Here is a 27,018-nt window from a genome sequence, read left to right on the forward strand (position 1 = left end):
TCAAATATTCGAAAGCATTTTTAGATCTGAAACACCTTAAAACAGTTTATTTCGCATTGGCCAATCACAATTTGCATATGTTTCATAGACAAAATCAACGTATTACAGAAATGGATTTTGAAAATGATTTTTTAAAAAATCAGCTATTCTTCTGAAAGTATGTATAAAGAAACTCAAATAATGGATACTCGTCAACTTTTCTGTAAAAAAATTCTTGTATTTTTAAAAAAAGGAAAAATAGTACTGAAGTATCATAAGCATACTCACAAAACGAGAAGACATGATGAACTGTTTTTTCCTCGAAGTGAAAAAACAATTGGCCAAAGGAATACAAATTATGTCGCGCCCAGATTATGGTCGTTGATACCAGAATACCTTGAGAATATTTCAATCTTTAATTATTATAAAAGTTAGCTCAAGTTATGGAGAATGGAAAATGAGCATACCTTGTTTTATAATTCAATAAAATGAAGCAATCCGAAACTGACAATATACCGAATATGGCAATATATTTATTACCTACCAATTATGATGCCAAAGACACTATTATCACAAATTTTATTTTTTGCACTTGTTTATTCACACATCAATATATTATAAATTCGTGAATTTAAACCTTTTTATTATTATTATTATTTTTTTCCACCGTAGTATGAGCTGGTTAGGCCCTATCCCCCGAAGCCCCGATACATTCGGGAGGGCGCGCCAGCATTACCAACCAATGACGACTCCCCACACCGTGGGGTAAGTGATCATTGGGTCCGAAAATCATGTGCCCTGAGCAAGCGCAGTGAGCCAAGAATGACAGCCTTCTGTATCTGTGCGGCTAAGATTTCTGCCTTAGTGCGGCAAGCCGGTATGATTTTAAGATTCGACAGTAGAGAGGACATCATTTCACCAAGGACTCCAATAATCAGAACAACGATCTTGACAGAGTGATCTGGACAGAGTCTGCGGAGTTCGAAGAGAAAATCTCGATATTATATCCGCTTTTCCTCCTCTTTTCTAACTATATTCATCTCGCCAGGAGCTGAAAACTCCACGACAAATATCGTCTTGGTCTGGTGGTCGAGAAGGACTACATCAGGCTTATTAGCTTGTATGAGCCTGAGGGTGGGGAACGAATAGTTCCAATAAATTCGGCACTTCTCGTTCCCCACAACGGATTCAATATCCTCCGGAGCGTAGGGCAACAACGGTGTCTCGTCAATACCGTAAGAGTGCCGTAGATGGTGATATAGCACTGTTAGGGCTGCGTTATGTCGATGGATATAGGCCGAGAACGCATATGCTGGACACGCTGATAGCAAGTGCATTAGGGTCTCGGGCGCCTCGCGGCAGGCCCTGCACCTTGTGTCAGGAACCTCTATACCCATCACGCGACTGGGGTAGTCTGAGGTGTTGAAGACACCATCCTGGCAAGCCATGATGATCCCCTCAGTTTATTATTATTATTATTATTATTGAGGTTGCAAGTGCTGTTCTCGTCTCCAATCAGTCGGATGGCTTTTTTCTGGATAGAATCCAGCAGCTTCAGGGTATGTGTAGGGGCTGAGTTCCATACATGAGAACAATGGGCTTGTTTCATGAGTTTTGGTTTACAATTTACTTGATAGAAATTTTGAACTGAAAAACAGTGCATTTTGTTTCATCTCTCTAAATACCGTAGTTTTCACGTAATTAATTACTAAAAATCGAATTTGGTAGGGTAGTGACGTCACGACCCTATTCCCGCTTCTTGTTATATTGACCAAATTGCCAAATTGTAAAATTTACGGAGCCTATAATTATTAATTTAATTATGGAAGTCTATATGAACCTGTTAACGTTTCAATTAATGAAAAATCCTCCACATGAAATAAAATGTACACGATAAATCATATTCGGAAATAAGTTCTACATCTAAAATCAGTACACAAAGTCGATAGATCACAAAATATTTACCTAAACTATGATTTTATGCTTTATTTAATAATATACAGTTATGAAAATAAAAAAAATATAGCAAACTGGATTAAAGAATCATTTCAAATATTCAATTTATTCTACAATCCTCAATCTGTACAACTGCAATTTATTACAAAAAAAAAAACGATTTCTACATACTACCTCTTTCTAATATAGCTACTAAATTCAAGCGTTATAGGCTCGCTTGGGTAATCTGTTGAATCTTCCAACTCGAACTGATCCAACAAAAGCTCCATTAATCATATGATGAAATTTAATGAAGTAAAATGTATCATACTTTCAGCAACAGCATTAACTCCAGATAATACTTTCTGTGGAGAAAACTTGAAGTTGAAATGAAAAACTGTGTCTTAAATTTAAATATTTTCGTTCCCCCTTCATTTATAGTCACTTTTTAATGTCTTGGAAGAGTAGAAGAGATGTAGCTCTTTCTTTTCAATTCTTTCACCGATTTTTTTTCTCATCATTTTATCCTTTGAGAACCTAAACTCATTATATGAAATAACTCACCTATAAACCAATGCGCTTTCTGTTTTCTTGTGCCTTTGCGCACAATTAAAATCAGCACAAGAATGCACCATATTAATATTCAAATATATCTCTGAAACTTAACTCAATGAAAAAAGGAATTGTTCTCAAGCGAGCTGTCAGCTAAGGAAAAGTTGAAAATCAATTTTGCAAAAATAAGCAGAATGGATCCGATATGACATACATTTTCAATGCCGAATAAAACAATAAATTGTGATATACTCCAATTTACTACATTTTCCTAAGAAAATGAACGATCAACTAAAATTTTCTGTAATTATTCATTTATTTTTTTAAGAAAAAAGCCAGCAGACAAATAAATATACAATAATAAGATCGCTCGAATTCACGAATTAAGAATAAAAATGGACAATAATATTTGCCTAAATAATTGATATAGTATGAGTTATATCTAAATATGAATGTAAATAGAATTAAACGAGCTGTATTTTCAAATGGTTTTCGAATGCTCATGAACCCTAATAAAATAAATATGCATTCATGCCACCCACTAAAATTGAGAAATTCAACTTTACTGGTATATTAGCCATATTGTCATCCAGTCAGCCAGCGCCCTCTGTAGTGAATGCGACAATGTGCTCTTTCTAGTGCCAACGGTTTCCACAAACTTCGTATTTTTGTTAAAATAATTTCAAAATGAATGTTGAGCTTAGTTTTGTTAAAGCTGATTTCCGACCAAGAGTCGATTTTGAAATGATCGATTAATTTTACTTGAAAAATTTGCATTTGGTACCGAAATGAAGAATGAAAAATTGAAACGGTAGGTGGTATATTTAGTAGGTCCCTTTTAATTTATATGACATTCATTTCATACTCTGTCTTTTATCGGAGGATGGAAACTTTTTATTTTATTTTTATTTTATCTCAGCCAAGGCTCAGTATGGTGACTGAAAAGAGAAGCAAAAATATGTACAGTGAAATATAGAATCACTCCAGAACATATTAATCCAAAAATAAGCTGAAAAAATAATTTTCGCAATGTAAACTAATGACACGGAATATGCAGCAAAATAGGCACCCGCCGAGACCTACCTTTCACAAAAAAAACGTTCTTCAATTAGAGAATTGTAACAGTTGTATTCGCACTGAGTTGTCAACAATAACAACAAAATGGCGTCTGTCAAATTGGATCATCAGATTTGTGATTGGATATTAAAAACCGATACACTTGGCAACTCCGCTCTGGAAACGATCAACTTCATTGGTCAACACACACGCGGCCAATTTAAATTCTTGCTTTTCGAATTATTCTTTTTTCTGCAGATATAAATAGATTTTGGGGCCGATTAGGCTTGATAAGTATAACTCGATCAGTCTGTAGCAAACCAGTATCATTTTCCATAGCATGAAACAAGCCCATTCTCCAAAAGTGGTCTGATCTGAGCTTTATGAAGCATCAAAAATTGCTGACGTGTGTATAGTTTTCTAGTTAGTAACAGTGTCCCAAGCTTTTGAGAAACGGCCTTTGCAATTCCAGCGACATGATTGTGCCAAGAGATACTGGTGTCCATTTTAACTCCCAACAAACTTCTCGAAGCTGAAAGTGGAATTGACTGACGAGGCATTATTATATCCGGTTCGGATATGATAATGTTTTTCTGGAGAAAACCGGTGCCTGAGTTTTTGTGACATTGAATTGAACTTGGTTATTTTCACCCCAATTCTAAATTACTTCAAGATCCTCTGAAATACACAAATAATAAATGCAATGCCAACCCAGTTGGTATAAACTCGTTTGGGAAAACGCCCTCTACCATTGCTGAGTTTCTGAACCTCCCGGAACCGAAGGAATATACAGGTCACTGTTTCGGAAGGTCTTCTGCTTCTTTGCTAGCAGAATCAGGAGTAAATATTAGGAAGCACGGGGGATGGAAGTCTACAAGAGCAGCTGAGGGTTATATCGATCAATCTCTTTCTTATAAAAAGGCGTTATTGCTGAAAGAATAATCCCAACAGCTAGCTCCAGCGATCCAGCATCGTTCTCTTCACTTCAAAAATTAAATGTTAATGCCCATGAAATTGTCAATCCTTTCCGAAAATTCTTAGACGTATTGGTGAAGAGGACCGACACTAAGTGGGAAATATCTCTATACTGAAAACCGACTCACACGGGACAATTCTGAACCACGAATCCAACCAACATCAATCGGCTAAAAGAGGAATCATCAAGACTCTATTAGACCGCGCTTTCAGGCTCTGTAATACGAAGGAAGGTCTCAAGAAGGAACTAGACATCATCAAAAATGACCTTCAACGGAATGGCTACTCCAAACAGACTTTGGCTAGAAGACAGCAGGAGCCTCGCAAGGAAGAGAAGCTGTCACAACCAGTGCTTGCTTCTACTGTAAAGCAGCGGCTTCTTTGATTTTTCAAATGGAACACCCCGTATATAATAGCATATTATAATTCATTATCACTTTGTCAACAAATTCATATACTATTTCCCTATACCTATCTATCACCGTTTAGAAGATATAAATTGATTTCGATATTTTTTTTACCAAACATGAACTTTTATAAATGCTGATAATCTTGAACTCTCATGCACTAAAACGATCAAATTTGAAATGGAGCGGAGTGATACTATGAGGATCTTCACTCCGAGTCATATTTTCATTTGCCTCATACAGGGTCTTCAAAAAATGCAGATACTTTGATCTCATGAAAAAATTAGTGGAACACAATTTTTCCAAATGGAACACCCTATATATTTCAACATTTTTCAGCTCTACATCCAATTTTAGATTAACTTTGTTCAGATAATACTATTTTTATTTTGGACCGTTTTCGAGATAAACTATTTCAAACGGAAATTGACATGGTTTCCTTGTTCATCACTCATTTTTGTAAAACAGATTTCGTTTGATGTTTCTCAATTAGTCACAGATAATACAATGAAAAGATAATTATTAAAATACTCCTCAACCATCGAATGAAACTTCTCTTCAAACAATAGTTTTATTAACGCTGAAACACGAACTGAAAATAATAACCCCATAAATTAATGAGTTAATTCAATCGTCAGTGTATTTCAGAATATGTTCAAACACATCTCCACCTCTACTTAAACAAACATGTAATCTCTTCAAAAGATTGTCATGTGTATCGCTTCTGATCAAGTCTGGAGTCAAACTATTGAAAGCAGTTGTAACTCTCGGTTTCATATCTTCCATTGTTGTTATTGGAGTAGAGTTAACTATATTTTTAATGAAAACCCACACGAAATAATCTAATGGATTGTCATCTGATGTTCTAGGAGGCCAATGAAAAGGTCCATTATTACCAATCCATCTGTCTTCGAAGATTTCGGTTAAAGCTTCGCTGACTGAATGAGAATTATGGGATGGAGCACCATCCATTTGGTACCATACACGTTCTCTTCCTGGTTTATTATTTAAAATCATTTGAATTCCATTCCTCAGTAAATCTTCATATTTTGATGCATTCAAATTATTATCATAAAACTCGATATACAAAATTGACTCATTCTTTATGGCACAAAATACATTGAATTTCCATCTTTCTTGAAAACCCTCTTTGGCGGACAATATGGGGATTTTCTGGCGCCCAATAATGACTGTTGTGTCTATCGAAAACTCCATTTTTTGTGAACTTGGCCTCATCTGTCCATATGATATTGTCAAGGAAATGTTCATCCTCTTGAGTCTTGACAAGTAACCATTCAAAGAATTCCACTCTACGAGATAAATCAGTCTCTTTCAAATGTTGGACACAGTAGAACTTATAGGGATGCCATTTATGCTTATTAAGAATTCGACAAATTGTCACGTAGGGTATACCTATCTCCCTTTCATCCTCGTGCAGAGAAGTATTTGGAAATACATGAAAGTATCCCAAAACTGTCATACCATTGTCATCATTATCCACTTTAGTCTTCTTACGAATGATTTTTGGACGAAAGGTACCATTCAACCTACAGTTTTTTAGTAGTCGATTTATTACATTATTGTTCGGCTTCGGAAGTTGTGGATATCTTTCATGAAATACTCGGCATGTTCTACTTGCAATTATATTGCACTCACCATAAATTATTAATAAATTCAAGAAATCTTCATTACTGTAACCTAATCTTGACATTATTCTATTATAATCGGTAGCTATCACAATCAGTCAAAACCACCAACAAAAGTCTGACGTTAAATAATTGGTTTATTTATTTTTCCAAAGCACACTATTAAAAAATATTAATGTGTACTGTTGTACGTTAGAGACCAATACCTCAATGTATACAAATTGTAACTTTTTCTAAGGTAGGTATATACCAATTTCGAATTGACTAATCTGAGACAGTTAAAAAACTGGATCAAAAAGAAATATTACTAAGTATAAAAAAAATGTTGAATATCCAAAATAAGTGATGAATTCAAAAAAACGAGCAAGAAAACCACGTCAGTTTCCGTTTGAAACAGTTTATCTCAAAAACGGTTCAAAATAGAAATAGTATTATTTGAACAAAGTTAATCTGAAATTGGATGTAGAGCTCAAAAATGTTGAAATATACAGGGTGTTCCATTTGAAAAAATTGAGTTCCACTAATTTTTTCATGAGATCAAAGTATCTGCATTTTTTGAAGACCCTGTGTGAGGCAAATAAAAATATGACTCGGAGTGAATATCCTCATAGTATCACTCCACTCCATTTCAAATTTGATCGTTTTAGTGCAAGAGAGTTCAAGATTATCAGCATTTATAAAAGTTCATGTTTGGTAAAAAAAATATCGAAATTAATTTATATCTTCTAAACGGTAATAGATAGGTATAGGGAAATAGTATATAAATTTGTTGACAAAGTGATAATGAATCATAATAAGATATTATGTACGGGGTGTTCAATTTGAAAAATCAAAGAAGCCGCTACTTTATAGTAGAAGCGACAACGGCGCTTCGTCTAAAATATTTTAGGCGTGTAGGTCATACTGACTTACGCATACTGTGAAATTTTCAGGTTGATCCGTTGAATAGTTTGCCAGAAACGGCTAATTAACGCTCATCATGAAAAGCCCTGTATTGGTGAAACTAAGAGGCCATTGAAAGTCCGCATTGCCGAACACAAGAAACACACAGCGAGGGAAAACCAGCAAATCGGGAATAGCAGAGCATATTTGGACCTATCAACATAACATGGAGTGGTCTCAAGCTGAGATCATAGACAGGGAGGAATATTGGTTTAGGAGAAAATTCAAGGAAGCCGCATACATGTCCAACAATGTATTCAGTCAAGCTAGCGTAGCGATACGCAACATATGGAAACCCATAATCAAGCGTAAAATGGCAAACTCCCGCCAAACAGTCATCTCGCACTAAACCTCGGAGGTTCCTTCAGGGACTCAAATCATTTCATATAATACCAGACAATGGAATTCCGAACTAATGAAAGTCACTGATCTTCTCTATCATAAATAAAGATCATTTTCACACATTCAGTTATGTTGTACACCATTGTTGCAAATGAAAATTATGTTTCGTGTTCACAACGAATCCAAATAAAAATCAAATGTAAGTATTAATGTATCAGTAAAAAGGATAACGTTTCCCGTCTCGAAGTAAAAAATGCAATATAAAAATACCTCCCAAAAACGAATATTTCAAACACCTTTTTTTTGAACATTTCTCAACTCAATAATAAAATATAAAATTTAAATTTGAATGATTTATATTTTATTCAATAAATCAAAACTTACCATATCGAATGTACCTTTATAGGCTACCACTGAAGAGCATTTCTTGAGAGCTCCTAAATAAGGCATCACAAGTAGGGGGTTGCTATTCAAGACTACAAAGTAAGGGAAGCTGGCGAGGGGGTTAGTGAAAACAAGTTAGCTATTACATCATTTTGTTTCCTCCTCCCTATCATGAGAGCTTTTTTCAGCGATTTCCTATATTTTATCTGGTTGCTCAAATATTATAGCCATTGTAAGTTTTCAAATTGTCACCTTGTATTGCGTTAATGTAGTTGAAGACTTATTCATGTTTGGTTATATAATGAAACAATAATATAAATATGGACAGTTGATGTCAAACATTCACTTCATTCACACATAAATACATATCCACCCAGAACCTCCAACTTTATTCGGTTCCATGACAAAAGACATAAAATATTCACGAGTTATCTCATCTAGTAGCCTCTGAAACCGGATTTACATTGAAAATGCGTTATAAAATATATTAATCGAGGTTATAGAACATCTTGGGAGTTATTTACTATTTGAATAAATATACAATTTCAAAACTGATGTAGACATAATTCGGAAATCATTAACAGATATTTTTTATCGAAGATGTGTTATGCAAAATAATCTGACCAACAAGTGCCGTTCAGGTCAAACTCTTTTCTCCGCCTCCGAAAAATATGAACGAGGTGTCATTCGAGTGCCGCTTTCAAAAGTTACAAAAATGAACAATTGACTGAAGAAACAGGATTTCGGTTTTTGTCGATATTTCTGAAACTATTTGACACTTTCCAAATTTGAAACAAGTTCAAAAAGAAGAGGGAATTTTCCAAAAAGAGTACTACTACCAGAACTGTGAGACCAATGAATATTACTGAAGTTTTTTCCCAACACCAAATCGTTATTTTTAACACCTCGACACGTGTTTCGATCACCAAGTGATCATCTTTAAAGAGGAAGATTAAACTAGTAACTAACGCGAAGCTAACGCTATTTATGCTAAATAGATATCCCATACAGGTAAACCATCCAGGTGTACCACCCATACAAGTATACCAACCTAAATTAATTTCACCATTTTGGCCTTATCTAGTATTTTACAATATATGTTTAACTGTTATTGCTGTATATAAAACAATTTTCAGCTATATAAAAATTAATTTCACCAATTTGCCTATCTAAATTTATTTTTACATTGTGTCCTTATGTAGTAATCAATAAAACTAACAACATTATTTTAACAAGCTATATAGTATGCTCTCTGGTATAGGTCCGTCATCGTTATTCATAATATTGTTGTGTTTACTTATTTCTACACTCTTATAGGCATCTAGGTGCCTGTTGTTGTTAACTTGTCTAACTAATCTTAATGAACTGAAGTTTATGGAATGGTTTTATTGCAAAATATGATGGGCGACTGCTGATTTTTCAGGTCTTCCATACTTTAAGTGGGCTATTTGTTCCTTACATCTCACTTTAATAGATCTTTTTGTCTGTCCATAATATTTTGCCTCGCAGTCCTTACATTCAATTTCGTAAATTCCTGACTTTTCCGAATCCTCGACTTTGTCTTTTGGACTTCCCAAAAGGCTCTCTAGTGTATGACTTGTGTTTTGTATTTGATAAATGGACTGTAAAAAAAATAGGAGTTCGCTATCTCAAAGAGTGTTTGACCGGTTTTATAAAGTTGCCTTTCAATGGCCAGAGAATAATAATGAGAATTTATTACACGAGACTGTGTTTTCCTACCTTGGAATCGTTCTGCATCCAGATCCAACGTTGATTGAATTCCTTTTCTTAGAGAGGAAACTGGGCATAAACACAAGTGTTTATATGAATAACTATTATTATCGAAGTCTTGCACTTGTAGAGCGAAATTATTATTATCGAGATGGATCACTTATCGAGCCGTTGACAACCGATTCAAAAAGGTATCTGTTCACTTCTCTGCGAGCCAACCTTCTCCGAACATGGAACGCACAGTCGTTCTCACGATAATGAGAAAAAAAATATGGGAAAAAATAATCAGACAAACACAATATCTCTTAATTATATGAACACAAAAAAAAATGAAGGTGAAGACGGAACATAACCGCCCACCTAAAATGCAGAAGCATTTTACTATAACGATTCGGATAGTGGCAAAGGACAAATCTTCACCACTGATCGCTTAAACACTCCTTGAGGGGTTTTTACAGTTACCACCCGTACTACACCGTCAGTACCTGGGTGAATATCTAAGACACAGCCGAGCTGCCAGCGGGAAGGTGGTAGCGAATCGTGCTTTATTAAGACCAGGGTGCCAATTTTAATATTGACAGTTGGATCTGTCCACTTGCCTCGCTGGTATAGTGTATGGAGATATTCTTTACTCCATCGAGACCAGAAGTCTTGGTGCAAGCGCTGAATTAACTGCCAGCGAGACAAATGGTTAAGCTTCAAATTTGAGAGGTCGTCATCAGGAGGAGAATTCAATGGCTCCAATGTCAGAAAGTGACCTGGAGTGAGGACAGAAATGTCATTGGGGTCTGTACTTGTTGGACAGATTGGTCTCGAATTCAAAAGAGATTCAATTTGTATGAGAAGCGTGTTAAATTCCTCATACGTGAGAATTTGCTCTCCAACAACTCTTGATATATGTGATTTTACCGATTTTATTCCCGCCTCCCATAAACCGCCAAAGTGGGGACCGTAAGGTGGAATAAAGTGCCATTCAATATCCTCCCGATGAGCTAATCCCTTTAAAGTTTTGAGTATACGGGATGCTCCAACAAAATTAGTTCCGTTGTCACTGTATATTTTTGAGACTCTACCGCGTCGAGAAATGAATCGTCTTAGAGCTGCCAAAAATGTTTCAGAAGACAGGTCGGTTACTAATTCCAAATGTAGTGCTTTGGTGGCGAAGCACACAAAAAGACAAATGTAAGCCTTCTGTGTTTTTGAACCTCGGTATCTACCAATAGATATAGCATAAGGTCCGCCACGCAAGAGAAGGGTTTAACCTGAGAAACACGTAGTGAAGGGAGATTGCCCATCGGAGGACTGAACGAAATTGGATTTTGTCTCCAGCAACTGAGACAGTTTGAAAGTATTTTGCGAATGGACCTCTTAGCAGAGGTAATCCAAGATTTCTGAAGCAGAAGAAAGTGAGTCATCTGAAAACCAGGATGAAGATATTGGCGATGGGTACTTTCGATAATCAAATCGGTGAGTCTGTGATGACTGGGGAGTAATATCGGATGACGCTTATCATATGAAAGTTGTGAGTGAGTGAGCCTACCGCCAACTCTCAGAATCCCATTGATATCGAGAAAGGGATTTAATTTGCGAAAAGATTTCGGTAATAATTTTCCACTCAGAAGTGAGGATATTTCTGAATGGAATACTTGACTCTGGACATATTTAATCAGAGACAATGATGCTTGGTGAGTCTCCATGTAAGTGAGGTACGAGAAATTCCGCTGGGAATGAGGGACACGGCAGTTTTCAATGAAACGATGAATATAGCCAAGAATTCTTCGTATTTTAGGAAAGGAAGAAGAATTTTGCAACAATGGGTCGAAAAAGTCGTTATTATCGTCCTTTTGGGTGAACAGAGCCACCTTTCTTTCTTCTGTGAGACAGTCAGCCTTTAATTCAGAGGGGATTGACAAAGAAGGCCACAATGAAGGATGTTCGAGAAGCCAGGAAGGCCCCACCCACCATAGGGAATGCTCTACAATCTGGGCTGGAAACAGTCCACGAGAGGAACAGTCAGCAGGGTTTTGCTCGGATGGTACATAATACCATATCTCGGGAGGTAATATCTCGTGGATTCGACTGACTCGATTGCTCACGAAAGTTTTCCACCTGTGGGGGGAAGAGCGAATCCAACAGAGGGTTGTTAAGGAATCAGACCAAGCGAGAATTTTTTCAATGTGAAAATGCCTTTCAAAAATAGGCAAGACGAAGGAAAAAAGATCAGATAAAAGGGTAGCGGCACATAGCTCGAGTTTCGGAATGGATAGAGTTTTCAAAGGAGAAACTTTCGATTTGGCACAAATTAGCTGTACTCGAATACAATCGAAAGCGACAGATCTACAATATATAACAGCAGCGTAACCATGTTCACTGGCATCACTAAAACCGTGCAGGGTACATGACGTCATTGATGACAGAGACAAATGTCTTGGAATATTTATTTTTGAGAGGATTGGGAGTTTCTCAAAAATAAATGAGGATTTTGAGAATGATTTTATTTTGAAAAGAAAGCATTGGCGTAGTACTTTTTCCCAAAAAATATTCAATGCGAAACCCGTTGGGATGCCACTGGTTGAAAAAATACAAATTTGTGTACATCAGAAAATGCGCCTTGAGGCATAAAACATATGTACCAAATATGCCAAAGATGTCTACAAAATTATCTCAGTTATTATTAAAAAACTGATTATTTTTGAAAACTTTGCCACCCTGTATCTCAAAAGTTAAGGCGTTTAGGACATACGTCCATAGGACGTTTTTTCCTCAAAATGGGTCTAAGAATTACCTCCTTAAATATTAGCATGTGTTTACGGAACACCCTGTATACTGGGTCAGAATGTAAAAATACTGTTCGGAAATGACATTGTCGAAATATGTTTTTATTGGCGATAGACACGCGGAAAATAATTCGGAAACCGGTGACTTCGGGGGCATTTGAGTAGATAACAGAGGAAAGTGAATATGTGGTAACGAGGAGAGAGACAGGAATAATGATGACGTTTCGAATCAATACTTTCCCTGTGACGTCACACAGAATCAGTTGTATAAGCGGGTGACGTCAACTGAACATCAGGAAAGTATTTGAAGAGAAATGCGTCTCCAGGGCTATATATAGTAAACACGTTTAAACGCACCAGAATGAGAATGTTATTTTGTAAACGTGAATGATAAGATTGATGGATGTAGCCGTTACTACGTTGTGGAAGATCGTCATGAGAAATGAGAATTTAAACCATAGTAGATTTCGACATTGGTATTAATTTCTGGTAGAGGTATGAACGGCGATCATCTTTTCTGGCAAAACATGGCAACAAGTATATCAAACAGTAGCAAATGGTTTGAAGGATACCCAGATATGGCTGAACTACAATCTCCTCAGTTTGAATTTGAATAAAACCCAATTCGTTTGTTTCACGCTTCTCAAAAACGATCAACCAATGGACACTGCCCTAAAAATACATACCTCTGAATTTCCACGAAAGAAGCAATGTGATTGTCCTTCGATAAAAAAAGAGTCAAAATTAAAATATCTTGGTGTAGTTCTGGATCAGCATATGAGGTGGGACGAACATACCATATATGTTACAAAGCGACTCCACCAGCTCACTCACAAAATGTATAATTTGAGAGAAATCTTAAACATTAAAAATTTAATGACGGTATATAGATCTTTAGCAGAATCGGTTATTAGGTATTGTATCTCCGGGTGGGGTGGCACATTTGACTGCAACCTGTACAGCCTCCAAGCCATGCAAAATACCATAATCAAAATAATTCTTAGAAAAAAAAACTCTACTCAACAGAACAGCTCTATAAAGAAACCAAGTTATACAACATAAGATGTATTTATACAGGCTGATTCACGGTGGATGGCACATTGGACGTTTCTGGTGAACCAGACAACGGATCACTTTGAAAATTTGATGGAGGGCATATTCGGACATTCTCTAGCCAACTAAAATATTTTCGACAATGCGGTGTTGCCGCTTCTATTAGAAAGCAGTAGCAACTTTGATTTTTCAAATGGAACACTCTGTATATAATATTATTTTTGGAATCTCCAACAATTGCCCGACAACTTTTCTTGATATTTCCCTATACCTATCTGTCACCGTTTTCGAAATAAAAATTAATTTCAATTTTTTTCTTCGAAAATCATGACTTCTAAAAATGCCGATATCTTTTAGTTAAGAAGTACTATGATATCGAAATTTGGTTTGGAGTTAGGTGATACTTGGACACTTCCCACACGTCAGCCTAATCTCCGTTACTTCAATACAGGGTGGTAAAAAAATACAGTTTTTTCGTTTGCTTGAAAAAGTTGCTGAAATTTGATTATTTTAAACGAAACACCCTGTATATTATTGAAAATTCGGGAAGCTGCTGAAATTTGCTTTCTTTCTATGTATATCATACCTATACCTAACTAGTCAAGTTTCGGACTTATGAACATTTATTTGTGAAAATGTCCCTTCAGAATAGTATTTCCATTCGGTATTTGGTAAGCAGGCCATGATTACTATTTGACAGTAGCGTTGTGACATTCTCCTAATAATATCGACATTTTCGTTACTTCGGAAGTTGCAAATACCTTCAAAACGATGGAACAAAACTATTCAAACGAAGTTCTTATGAATTTGTTTATTATTTTTGGACAGTGGGACAAAATTATCAGCAGAACATGTAGAAAGTTCAATGAAATGTATCCGAATCTACCGCCAATGAACCTCGAGAAATTTATACGAATTCAGAACAATTTCAATATGTTTGGATAAACTTTAAAAAAGCACCAAGAAACTTGAAATTGGAAATATTGATATGAATAATTATAAAAAAGTAAAACAATCATGTGGAATATTTCAAAATATGTTCGAATCGCTGGCCGTTCACTTCCAAGCACTTTAAAATGCGGGTGTTGACTGCTTTCGTGGTGGCAGATCTGATTTCATTGGGATCCAAATCTTCAAATGTTTGGGCAATCCTTTCTAACAATTCATCTCCCGAACGCACGGGTATTTTGCAAACTTTTTCTTTAAACATTCCCCACAAATAAAAATCTAATGGATTAAGATCGGGTGATCTCGCTGGCCAATTCCATGGTCCCAAGCGCCTCATCCACCGATCGTCAAATAGTCTATCCAGTTCTGCGCTCACTTCTCTTGTGCAATGTGCAGGAGCTCCGTCTAGTTGGTACCAACAGTTTCGATAATCTTCGAGTGGCAGATTATCCACGAAACTGTCTACAGTATTCTCCAAAATATTCAGGTAGCTTCTGGATGTTAATGACTCCTCGTATATCACGTACCTCAATTTGTTGTCCATCAACATGCAGAAGACATTAAAACTAAATTTTTCTTGAAATCCGGCTTCTTTTGTGACGTGAGAATTTTCGCTGGACCAATAATGACGATTTTTTCTATTGAAAATCCCTTCTCTCGAAAATTTTGATTCATCAGTCCAAATAATTTTATTTAAAAAAAGTGGATCTTCTTGAATGCGTGTCAACAACATTTCACGAAATTCTACTCTCTGTTGAGGTTGAGGCTTCATTGCTTGAATTTTGGTGAATTTATAATCATGCATTTTATGTCTTCGCAAGATTCTTTGAACCGATGAATATTTTATACCCAAATCTTCTTCAGCACTTCTTATCGATGACTCGGGAAATGCGTGAAAATATGCTAAGACATTAATCTGGTTGTCTTCGAAAGTTACGGGTCGAGGCAAGTTTTCTTGGTGCTTTTAAAGTTGATCCAAATGCATTGAAATTGTTCTGAATTCGTATAAATTTCTTGAGGTTCATTGGCGGTAGATTCGGATACATTTCATTGAACTTTCTACATGTTCTGCTGATAATTTTGTCACACTGTCCAAAAATAATAAACAAATTCATAAGAACATCGTTTGAATAGTTTTGTTCCATCGTTTTGAAGGTATTTGCAACTTCTGAAGTGACGAAAATGTCGATATTATTAGGAGAATGTCACAACGCTACTGTCAAATAGTAATCATGGCCTGCTTACCAAATACCGAATGGAAATACCATTCTGAAGGGACATTTTCACAAATAAATGTTCATAAGTCCGAAACTTGACTAGTTAGGTATAGGTATGATATACATAGAAAGAAAGCAAATTTCAGCAGCTTTCCGAATTTTCAATAATATACAGGGTGTTCCGTTTAAAATAATCAAATTTCAGCAACTTTTTCAAACAAACGAAAAAACTGTATTTTTTTACCACCCTGTATTGCAGTAACGGAGATTAGGCTGACGTGTGAGAAGTGTCCAAGTATCACCTAACCCCAAACCAAATTTCGATATCATAGTACTTCTTAACTAAAAGATATCGGCATTTTTAGAAGTCATGATTTTCGAAGAAAAAAATTGAAATTAATTTTTATTTCGAAAACGGTAACAGATAGGTATAGGTAAATATCAAGATAAGTTGTCGGGCAATTGTTGGAGATTCCAAAAATAATATTATATACAGAGTGTTCCATTTGAAAAATCAAAGTTGCTACTGCTTTCTAATAGAAGCGGCAACACCGCATTGTCGAAAATATTTTAGTTGGCTAGAGAATGTCCGAATATGCCCTCCATTAAATTTTCAAAGTGATCCGTTGTCTGGTTCACCAGAAACGTCTAATGTGCCATCCACCGTGAATCAGCCTGTATGGATGTTTAATAATAAACATCTTTACTATAGCGAAAATATAAAAAGTACTAGATCTATCGAAAATTCAAATGTAGTAATTCCCATGTTAAAAAAAACTCATACACAACGAACAATTTTCTATTTCGCTCCTAAATTTTACAATTTACTAGATCGCAGTTTGAAAGAAAACCTCTCATTTAACAAATATAAAACTGGTATAAAACAATTCATCAACCTTAACTATCTATCACTAGTGAAGTTACTATGAAAAATATACCGGGTGTCCCACATTTTATGTGACAGGCAATATCTGGTTTGTTGAAGGAGATACACAAAAATGTTTCATACAAAAGTTTTAGGAGTTCATGAGAGCTATATTTTGATATAATTTTTAAATATACAGGGTATTTGGTGTAGGTGCTACAGACCAAAATTCAATTTTTTAAAATAGAACGCCCTGTATATCATTACATATTCCGATGCTACGTTAAATTCTGATATCATTTCATGTTTGGTTTTTGAAATTCGGTTACGGCGTTGTTGAGTTATTGCTTAAAATGTAAAGTCTTGAGAACGACTATTATTTTTAAAAATATCTCATACAATTATTCTCTCGGCATCAGATCACATGAAAATTAGTCAAAATTTTGGGTGTTCGAAGTAATGGTTTCAATTTTGAGTTGTGGAATTCAGTCAGGAATCATTTTGAATATGAAACAATTGCGAAATGGAAAGAGGTGTATTCGAAAACAAATTTTTAATTGATAACAATGTAAATAATATAACTTGATAAATCATTTCATAAGAATGGTAGGTACCTAGAAATAAGTCATAAAAATTGTTCAAAGTGATGCCCATTAGATATTATACAGGCTTCGAAAGGTCGAATCACTTCTCTCGTACAAGTCGCTCTTATAATATCAGGCGTAATATCACTGCACGCTAGTCGAATTTTCATTTTCAGATCATCCACATTCAAAGGGGAAGTAGTGAAAACAATATCTTTTAAATAATCCCATAGGAAAAAATCAAGCGGTGATAAATCTGGGGAACGAGCCGGCCACCGAATTGGACCCTTATTACCAATCCATCTATTTGGGTACGTTCTATCCAGATATTCAGTAACAACCTGTGAATTGTGAGGAGGAGCACCATCTTGTTGCCACCAAATTCCTTGTCGTTCTGCTATGGGAATATCTTCCATCAACTGGATCAAATCATTTTCTAGAAAATGTAAATATCGCAATCCATTGAGATTTTCATTGAAAAAGTAAGGTCCTATGATGCGGCCATTGAACAATCCACACCATACATTAATACCCCAAGTAGTTTGAAAATTACTTTCGCGGACCCAGTGGGGATTTTCTTGATACCAATAGTGACTCTTATGTCGATTCACAACTCCATTATTGTGGAATCGCGATTCATCGCTCCACAAAATTTGACTGAATATGTTAGGACTTTCATGTAATATTACCTGAATACAAGCAATGAATTCAAGTCGTCGTTCAAAGTCCGTGGGTTTCAAACCTTGTACCAACTGAATTTTGAATGGGTGGTATTTATTTTCTTTCAGAATTCTCTGTACATTAGATTTACTCACACCGACTTCTTCTGCAAGAGTACGGATAGAAACATGTGGATGAATAATGATATAAGCCAACACATTGATCTCTAAATCTTCAGTTCTAACAGATCTCGTATGATGACGATGCTTTATAGTAGAAGGAAATGACCCAGTTCGCAATTTTTCTACAACTCTCGAAAAAGTCATTCGTGACGGAATGGGTCTGTCTGGAAAACGTTCTTGGTATAGACGTTGTGCTTGACGGCAGTTTTTCTGACATTCCCCAAAAATTAATAACATATCAATGCAATCACTTGGACTAAACGCGAAAGGCATACTGGAGTTTTCGCACAAAGAACACAGTTACTGTTTTGCAAATAATCACTGAATCGAACTGACAAGTTCGCAATTGTGCAATATAAAGCAATTCACCCTCAAGTTAGTCACATTCTCAAGAATTTCAATATTATATTCAACTGATATCTATATCGTATCGTAGAGGTGAGAATAATGGTTTGTATTCAGTAGTAGTCTAGTTCAATTTAATAAAAGATATAGACTGGATTCGTGTACGAGTAAATAAGTTTTTTTGAAACTTTATATTTTAGGAAAAGTGCAATAACTCAACAACGCCATAACCAAATTTCAAAAACCAAACATGAAATGATATCAAAATTTAACGTAGCATCTGAATATGTAATGATATACAGGGCGTTCTATTTTAAAAAATAGAATTTTGGTCTGTAGCACCTACACCAAACACCCTGTATATTCAAAAATTATATCAAAATATAGCTCTCATGAACTCCTAAAACTTTTGTATGAAACATTTTTGTGTATCTCCTTCAACAAACCAGATATTGCCTGTCACATAAAATGTGGGACACCCGGTATATGGTTGATTAAAAGTCAGTTGTGTATATGGATGAAGATTGACATATTATATGTCTGTACGTGTGTAATTTGTGTATGTATCTGAGTTTATATGAACGAACCACATGAATATGAACAAAGACATGGATCCTTGCCACATCAACCGCTCCGCAAGAGTGAAATGTAAGATTAGAGAAAAAAAAAAGTTAACCAGATCATGAATCATAAATTAGAGAAGGCGAAACAAGGAAGAAAAAAAAAGTAAAATTAAAAAAAAAATAATCCCAAAGGAAAAAGAATTATTCATTGAGTGAATTTTATCATATCCTACAAGAATTCAACTAGATAGAATGTATATTTTCTTTGATATCTGTATTTTTTTAATATAATTACCATTCATTTTATTTACCTAAAGAAAATCCTAAATTATTCCAAGGGGATGCACAAAACAAGCGCCTCGAATGCTTAGGAGAACCCTTGGGATAATAAAGGATAACTGTTATAATAATGTTTGTTTATGTAGTATCTTGTTATATCGAATTGAAAATAAAATTGAAAAAAAAATTGAAATTGAAATTGAAAAAATTTATGACATTTATAAATTATCCCAATATGTATATTACTTGAAACAGAGATAGAGAAACATATTAATTTTTCAGACCTGACCATTACAAATAACCATAATGAATTTGAGTTCAATGTATTCAGAAAACCGAGCTATAGAGACATTACAATCCCAAATGATTCAAGTTGACAGTCTTGAATTAGCAGCCAACAATTCAATGTTGAATTTTACTAGTTCGGACTTCCATCGTTTAACATGATATAATATGATTTGAAATCTCTAACATATTCAAAAATACCTTATTTTGAGTTTCACAATTTCACAAAAACGCAACATGTGTTTCGTCATACATTGGCTTCGTCGGGCGTGTCTTTACTCTGTTCCGCTTAGACCTGATCATTAGTTCCAGAAATTCAGCTACTCAAAACTTGTCCAGATTTTTAACTTCAATTATACAGCGACTACAAGGAAAATATCGTCTTTTGTGAAGAATTCAAGGCATTTTGTCGAATTACTAGAGGCAATCGAAGTCACGGAGCAAGAACAATTATTCAGTTTCGACGTGGAAAGCCTTCACATCAACGTTTCTGTCGAAGAAGCACTTCGAATCATACAGAGGAAGTTATTCTAAGACGAGGACCTGAAAGATAGATTGAACTCAGCAATTGAATTCAGGTTTGTGTTTAATAAACCCTACAAATTACAAATAAAACAGAACACAGAGTCAGATGCTAAAAATGCAATGTGCATGTACTGGGTGTTCCTTAAACACATGCTAATATTTAAAGAGGTGATTCTTAGCTCCATTTAAAAAAAAACTTCCTATGGACGTATGTCCTAAACGCATTAACTTTTGAGATACAGGGTGGCAAAGTTTTCAAAAATAATCAGTTTTTTAATAATAACTGAGATAATTTTGTAGATATCTTTGGCATATTTGGTACATATGTTCCATGCCTCAAGGCGCATTTTCTGATGTACACAAATTTGTATTTTTTCAAACAGTGGCATCCCTACGGGTTTCACATTGAATATATTTGGGGAAAAAGTACTACGCCAATGCTTTCTTTCCAAAATGAAATCATTTTTAAAATCATCATTTATTTTTGAGAAAATTTGATCTCCTGGTATTTCTTTGTCCGACGCATGATTTTCACTCAAAAAAATAAAAATCGACAGAAAGCAAATTAAGAAATTAGATCAATTCTGAAATGAATGAGAATCTGAAAATTGCTTCATAACGCATTTCCAATTCCCTAATAATATTTGAAAACATAATCTGCACAAAAATAAATTTTTCACAAAAACGAGTTTTATTTTATTTTGTGACAGTAAGTCTAAACGAATAGCAATTTGTTAATTAGTAATAATACCAAAACTGATTATAAAAATTGTTGGAAGTGGCCACCTGCACTTAGTATGCATGCTTCCGCCCTTCTAGGCATGGAATTACGCACCCGTTCAAATATTCCCGGCGTATTTCGTATAGTTTCACACGAGGCAACTATTCCCTCTCTTAAATCTTCTGAAGTATTAACGGGAGTTTTATACACATGAGTATTAAGGTGACCCCATGAAAAAAAATCTAAGCTGTTGAGATCGGGGGATCTTGCTGGCCATTGCTGAGGTCCTCCGCGACCTATCCAACGATTATGATAAACTGTATTTAAATGGTTTCGGACAATTACACTGAACTGAGCAGGGGCGCCATCGCATCGTGCATGTACCATATTCGATTCCTCAACGCAAGTGGCACATCTTCCAATAACCCAGGTAAGTCTTCTTCGAGAAAGTGTAAATATTTGCTTCGTATGTGAACAAAATGTGTGTCTCAAACTGCGGATTTAGTGCAATACTTTGTAGATACCACTGACTGAAGTTCACACGCTGTGGAAAATCTCTGGGGAGTAATGCCTGCACTCTTGAAATATGGTATGGGTATAACAAAAAATCAACCAAAATACGCCAAACAATTTGATGACAAATATCCAGAGTTCTAGCGACCTTCCTCGTACTCGTCTCAGGATGTTCCTCAATTTCTTGCAGCACCGCTTCCTCAATTTCAGGAGTTCTCACTACACGAGGTCTACCTTCCGGAGTCCCTTTCTTGAAACTACCAGTTTCCCCAAGTCGACGATGAATATTTGAAAAGGTTCGGCTATCTGGTAAGGCACGATTAGGATATCTTTCCTGATAAATGCGCCTGGCTTCTGTTGCATTACCATCGGCAAGGCCATATACGTAATACATTTGCGCCATTTCCGCATTCGTATAATTTACTATATTTACTGATATTCAGAAAAACAGCGGACTACCAAAATAACTTCAATAACACTACTGACGTTTATACATACAGAGAATTCGTTTTTTATTGCTATGGTGGGTACGCTGTTTTTTCTGCTTTTAATCTTTAAAAGAAATCACATATCGACAAACTCCATATTTCCAAGAGGTGCAGTAAATAAATTCTGCTACACGTCATTTATTCCAGGATAACTGAATTTATGTTTTCAAAAATTATTAAGCGGTGCTGCGTTATGACGGAATTTTAATTGAGAACAGTGCATCTGACAACAAACAAATACCTTTTAGATCCTCAATTATTTTGCAACAAATCTGATCTCTTAGTATGCTTTCAGTCGATGCACGATACCGTATCAGATTTTTAAGGAATTTATCCTTAAGTAAAGCGTTTTTAATTTTTTGAGCGATAACCATGCGTCGGACAAAGAAAACCCAGCAAATTAAATGTGCTTAAAAATGTATGGAGATTTTTAAAATAATTTTTAATTCAAGATAAAGCAGTGGCGTAGTATTTTTTTCGCCAAAAATATACATTTCAAAACTCGTACGTACGCCACTGGCAGAGAAAATTAAGAAAATTGTACATCCGAAAATGCGCCTTGAGGCATGGAACATATGTACCAAATATGCCAGAGATGTCTACAAAATTATCTCAGTTATTATTAAAAAACTGATTATTTTTGAAAACTTTGCCACCCTGTATCTCAAAAGTTAAGGCGTTTAGGACATACGTCCATAGGACGTTTTTTCCTTAAAATGGGTCTAAGAATCACCTCCTTGAATATTAGCATGTGTTTAAGGAACACCCTGTATACAGACGGCTCAAAAACCAAAGAAGGATCAGGATGTGGAGTGTACTCCAGATCAGTGAGCCTAAGGATTAAGTGGGAAAAAATACCAGCGTGGTTCAACAGAACTGGCTGGTATCTCAATCGCCACAAAAGAAATAACCAGGAAATAATTTTCTGGCAGAAAAATAACAATCTGCACTGAAAGCAGACAATCCCTATTAGCCTTGAACAGACAACTTGTTACCTCAGGGCTAGTACTAGAGTGCCACCAAGATTTAGCCAAAGCCTCGGTAGATAATAACATTATCCTGAGGTGAGTTAAACGACACGACAGAAGAAAAGATAATCGCATTGCCGACTCTTCAGCCAAGGAAGTGGCTGGACTAAGAATTTTAGGACCCAGTGGCACCTACGGTCTAATGACTTCGACAATTGTGGAACTAGCCAAACGTCACACCCATGCTCAATCCCTAAAAATATGGGATGAATTAAAAGGATGCAGTTTTGCCAGGATCACCCTTGGCGACCCTAAGAAGCTGGCGCCGAAGAAATGTCTGGCGATGACCAGGAAAAATCTACACTTAACAGTAGGAATTCTGATGTATATCAAGTTGACGAGAAACTTTTCGAAATTTGCAAAACGAATGATTTCACAATTTACCGCTATTTATTTGCTAATTAGTTGTGAAAGAAAATATTTTTTCGCCCCTTTAAAAAAAAATACCTGTTGTCTCGCTAACTTGATATCAAGTTAGCGATACCACTTTGTTATTATAAAGTTTTCCAGAACTTTGACTAGACCATTGGTTTATTATATTCATTCGCTAATTAGTTGCTGAGAAAAATATTTGTTTGCCCATTTTTTTTTAAAAATACTTGATATCGAATACAAGGTGTCTCACTAACTTGACGTCAAGTAGACGATACGACTTTTTTATTTTTAAGTTTTCCAGAACTTTGACTATAACATTGGTTCAATATAAAGGGTGTAACTGAATAAGTGTGAAACATTTAAGGAGGTGATTCCTCATCGAAAAAAAGATGGGATCTTTCATATAAAGAAACTTCATTGGAGCATCCCTTGTTAAGATACAGCCCCAAAAAGGGGTACATAAAATTTGTATAACAATTTTTTGCACAAGCACTGAAAAAGTTACAATATTGAAATTGACCTGACGTTTCGTACTACCAAAAAGACACTTAGCCAGTAATTTATTTGGTTTACCCCATGGTTGTAAGGGGTGGAAAACGCAACCCCTAAAATGTATTTCCAATGTAACTTTTTGTCTTATCATTTGTTTACCAATTAAAAATTTATTTTCGATAGCCTGTTTCATTGTGAACAAAAAATGTGTCGTGGGTTTTTTGTCCAAAATAAACCAGTTCGCAGCAAAAAATTATTTTACGAACAGCTACAGAGATACATCGTCATAAATGCGAACTGGATTTATTGTTGTTTTGTACTTAGTACCTGCATTAAACGATTAAAGGGTAATAAACAAAACTAATTTAGTAATAACAAAACACACAACATGTAGAAATCATAGTAAGTGTTCAATATGTCTACCGTCAGACATTACGCATGCAACTAGACGTCGGCGCATTGAGCCACGTGTTCGCTCAAGTATTCCTGGAGTCTCTCTGATTACCCTGCACGCATCGATGATGCGGTTTCTTAAGTCCTCTACATCGCGAACGAGAGTACGATAAACCAAATGCTGTAAATGGCCCCAAATAGAGAAATCGAGAGGATTGAGATCCGGGGATCGAGCGGGCCAGTTCTGTGGTCCTCCTCGACCTATCCACTGATTTGCATATGTTTCGGTTAAATGCTGACGTGCTACTTGACCAAAATGGGCGGCAGCCCCATCATGCATAAAAAGCATATCCCTTCTGACGCCCAATGGAACTTCCTCCAGCAGTACTTAATGCACTTCTTTCAAAAATTGAACGTATGCCTCACCATTTAATCGAGGAGGTAGAAAATGAGGCCCAATTAAATCATCCCCAATAACTCCGAGACACATGTTAAGAGAAAACTGTTCTTGATGGTTAGTTTCGACAATAGCGTGAGGGTTTTCATCACAATTTCTTCTAATCATTTCCAGCATCCAATTGCAAAATTCAAGACGGTTCAAAAAGTCTCGCGGTAACAGTGCTTGTACTCGTTGCAGATGGTAATGGTATAAGAGTTGTTCCTTTAAAATTCGAAATACCGTCATATGATCTACATTAAGTTGGAAAGCAATCTTTCTAGTACTGGTAGTAGGTTGTTCTTCAATCAAATTAAGTACTGCTTCCTCAAGCTGTGGTGTTCGTACTTCTCGATGGCGACCACAATCCTGCATTTGTGTATGCCATTTTAATAACAAGTGAATTATTAAAGTAACAAATTAAGAACACAACAACAACAAACAATTAGTATTAATTCAATTTCGAAAATTTTCAAACTGACAGCGTCATATCAATTTAATTGTCACTATCGCTAATAGCGACCTACTAGGTAGATTAGTTTCGTATTTTCGCATTTATGACGATGTATCTCTGTAGTTGTTCCTAAAATATTTTTTTGCTGCGAACTGATTTATTTTGGGCAAAAAACCCATGAGACATTTTTTATTTAGAGCGAAACAAGCTATCGGAAATAAATTTTTAAATGGTAAACAAATAATAAGACAAAAAGTTACGCTGGAAATACATTTTAGAGGTTGCGGTTTCCACCCCTTACAAGTATGGGGTAAACCCAATAAATTACTGGCTGAGTGTCTGTTTGGTAGTACAAAACGTCAGATTAATTTCAATATAGTAATTTTTTAGTGCTTGTGAAAAAAATTGTTATACAAATTTTATGTACCCCCTTTAAGGGGCTGTATCTTAACAAGAGGTGCTCCAATGAAATTTCTTTGTATGAAATATCCTATCTTTTTACGATGAGGAATCACCTCCTTAAATGTTTCACACTTATTTAGTTACACCCTGGATTTGTAATATGACTTGTTACAAATATAAATTACATGAACGTAGTCAAATAAGTATGTCTATGTCTACGGTTTTCACCGTTCAGTTTGTCATAAAATTCGAACACAGCCATCAGTTTTGATCTATCTGGTTTGAAAACAGGAGTTTTTCTTTAAAAGTGTCCAATTTGGCACACTCTGAACAATCCTTTCAATGTGTCAAACAGATACATGCATCAAATAAATTGTGAGGTGAATAAATTGAGGAACGCACATTTGTAACAATAAAAGTGACACGGCACCCGAAATATTCCAGTTGATAATATAAAATTATTCCCAAATAATTAAAAAAAAATTGAAACAGTGGTACATACAGTTATTTGTACAGTTGAAGCGATAATCGGGAGAGTTATTGTTGATATCTGTGATTTGTCTTGAGAGATTACAGTGCTGTTGGAACTTGTATTTTGAAGCACGAAGCCTGATTTTTGGTGGACCGGGACGCATCTCGCAACGGCATCGCAACTTTTCTAAACTAATGTATAGTCCACATGCAATTTACAAATCGGACATCACAAACTACTGCAAACATCGAACAAAAAGTCACCTGCGGAGTCCTCTAACTCCGGAGAGTCCGAAGAGCGCTCGCCGCCTTCTTGACCACTAAGAGAATCCACTTCGAATATCGAAAGCGATCTCATTCACTATGATCGACGTCCGTCACAGAAAATGTCATGAAAAACTCGGGAAATTTTTCATTCGGAATCACCTCTTCGACCGATCAAGATTTCACTTCATTTCACTTTCGATTGTGCTACATCATAACAATGATCTCACTTCAGGCTGTGGTTACCGTTACATTGCGTTCATACGGTCTAGTGAGACGAACACATGGTCAACTCTGTCGTCTTTGCCGAGCATCGACACTGTATTCCTTTCAGTCTCAATCGGTCCATTATAAAACCGTTGTTCGCGATTTTGTTGACGTCACAGCCGCAGTGACGTCACTCGACAACAGTTCCGTTACTGCCTTTGCGCTATACCCGCTCGTCGGCATAACATTATTACATCACAGTCATGACGTCATAACTATGATATCATTTCCGGCGGAACGCTTCACGGACGTTGCGACGGCCGTGACATAGGCCGCTGGGAAGCTTTTCCGTATCGATTTCCAGACGGAAAACATACATCAGTACGTTAACACTGATTTCATTTCAAGAAGTAACTTTCAACAAAAATATATGTATTCTGTTTTCAATGAATAGGAGAAATATTTTGAAACTTCTTCCCCTTCTTCATCTGGATTATTGGTGATTATTACTGGAGTTTTATCCCAACAGAAAACCGGTATGT

At 35.8% G+C, this 27,018-nt stretch overlaps 1 protein-coding gene across 1 annotated transcript in view; it reads right to left on the reverse strand.

Annotated features, from left to right (window-relative positions):
• The window catches only part of Hr38 (Hormone receptor-like in 38), a 155,877-nt gene extending 129,278 nt beyond the window's left edge, over window positions 1-26,599 (reverse strand). The window contains exon 1 of the mRNA XM_074176633.1: window positions 26,037-26,599. Coding sequence (XP_074032734.1) covers window positions 26,037-26,169 — 133 coding nt within the window. The 5' untranslated portion in view covers window positions 26,170-26,599. The remainder of the gene's footprint in view (window positions 1-26,036) is intronic.
• Between the last annotated feature and the right edge of the window lie 419 nt (window positions 26,600-27,018).

This window comes from Leptinotarsa decemlineata, unplaced genomic scaffold (assembly GCF_025532065.1).
Source record: "Leptinotarsa decemlineata unplaced genomic scaffold, Ldec_3_MD MMD2_tig00001973_RagTag_RagTag, whole genome shotgun sequence".
NCBI classification, from domain to species: Eukaryota; Metazoa; Arthropoda; class Insecta; order Coleoptera; family Chrysomelidae; genus Leptinotarsa; species Leptinotarsa decemlineata.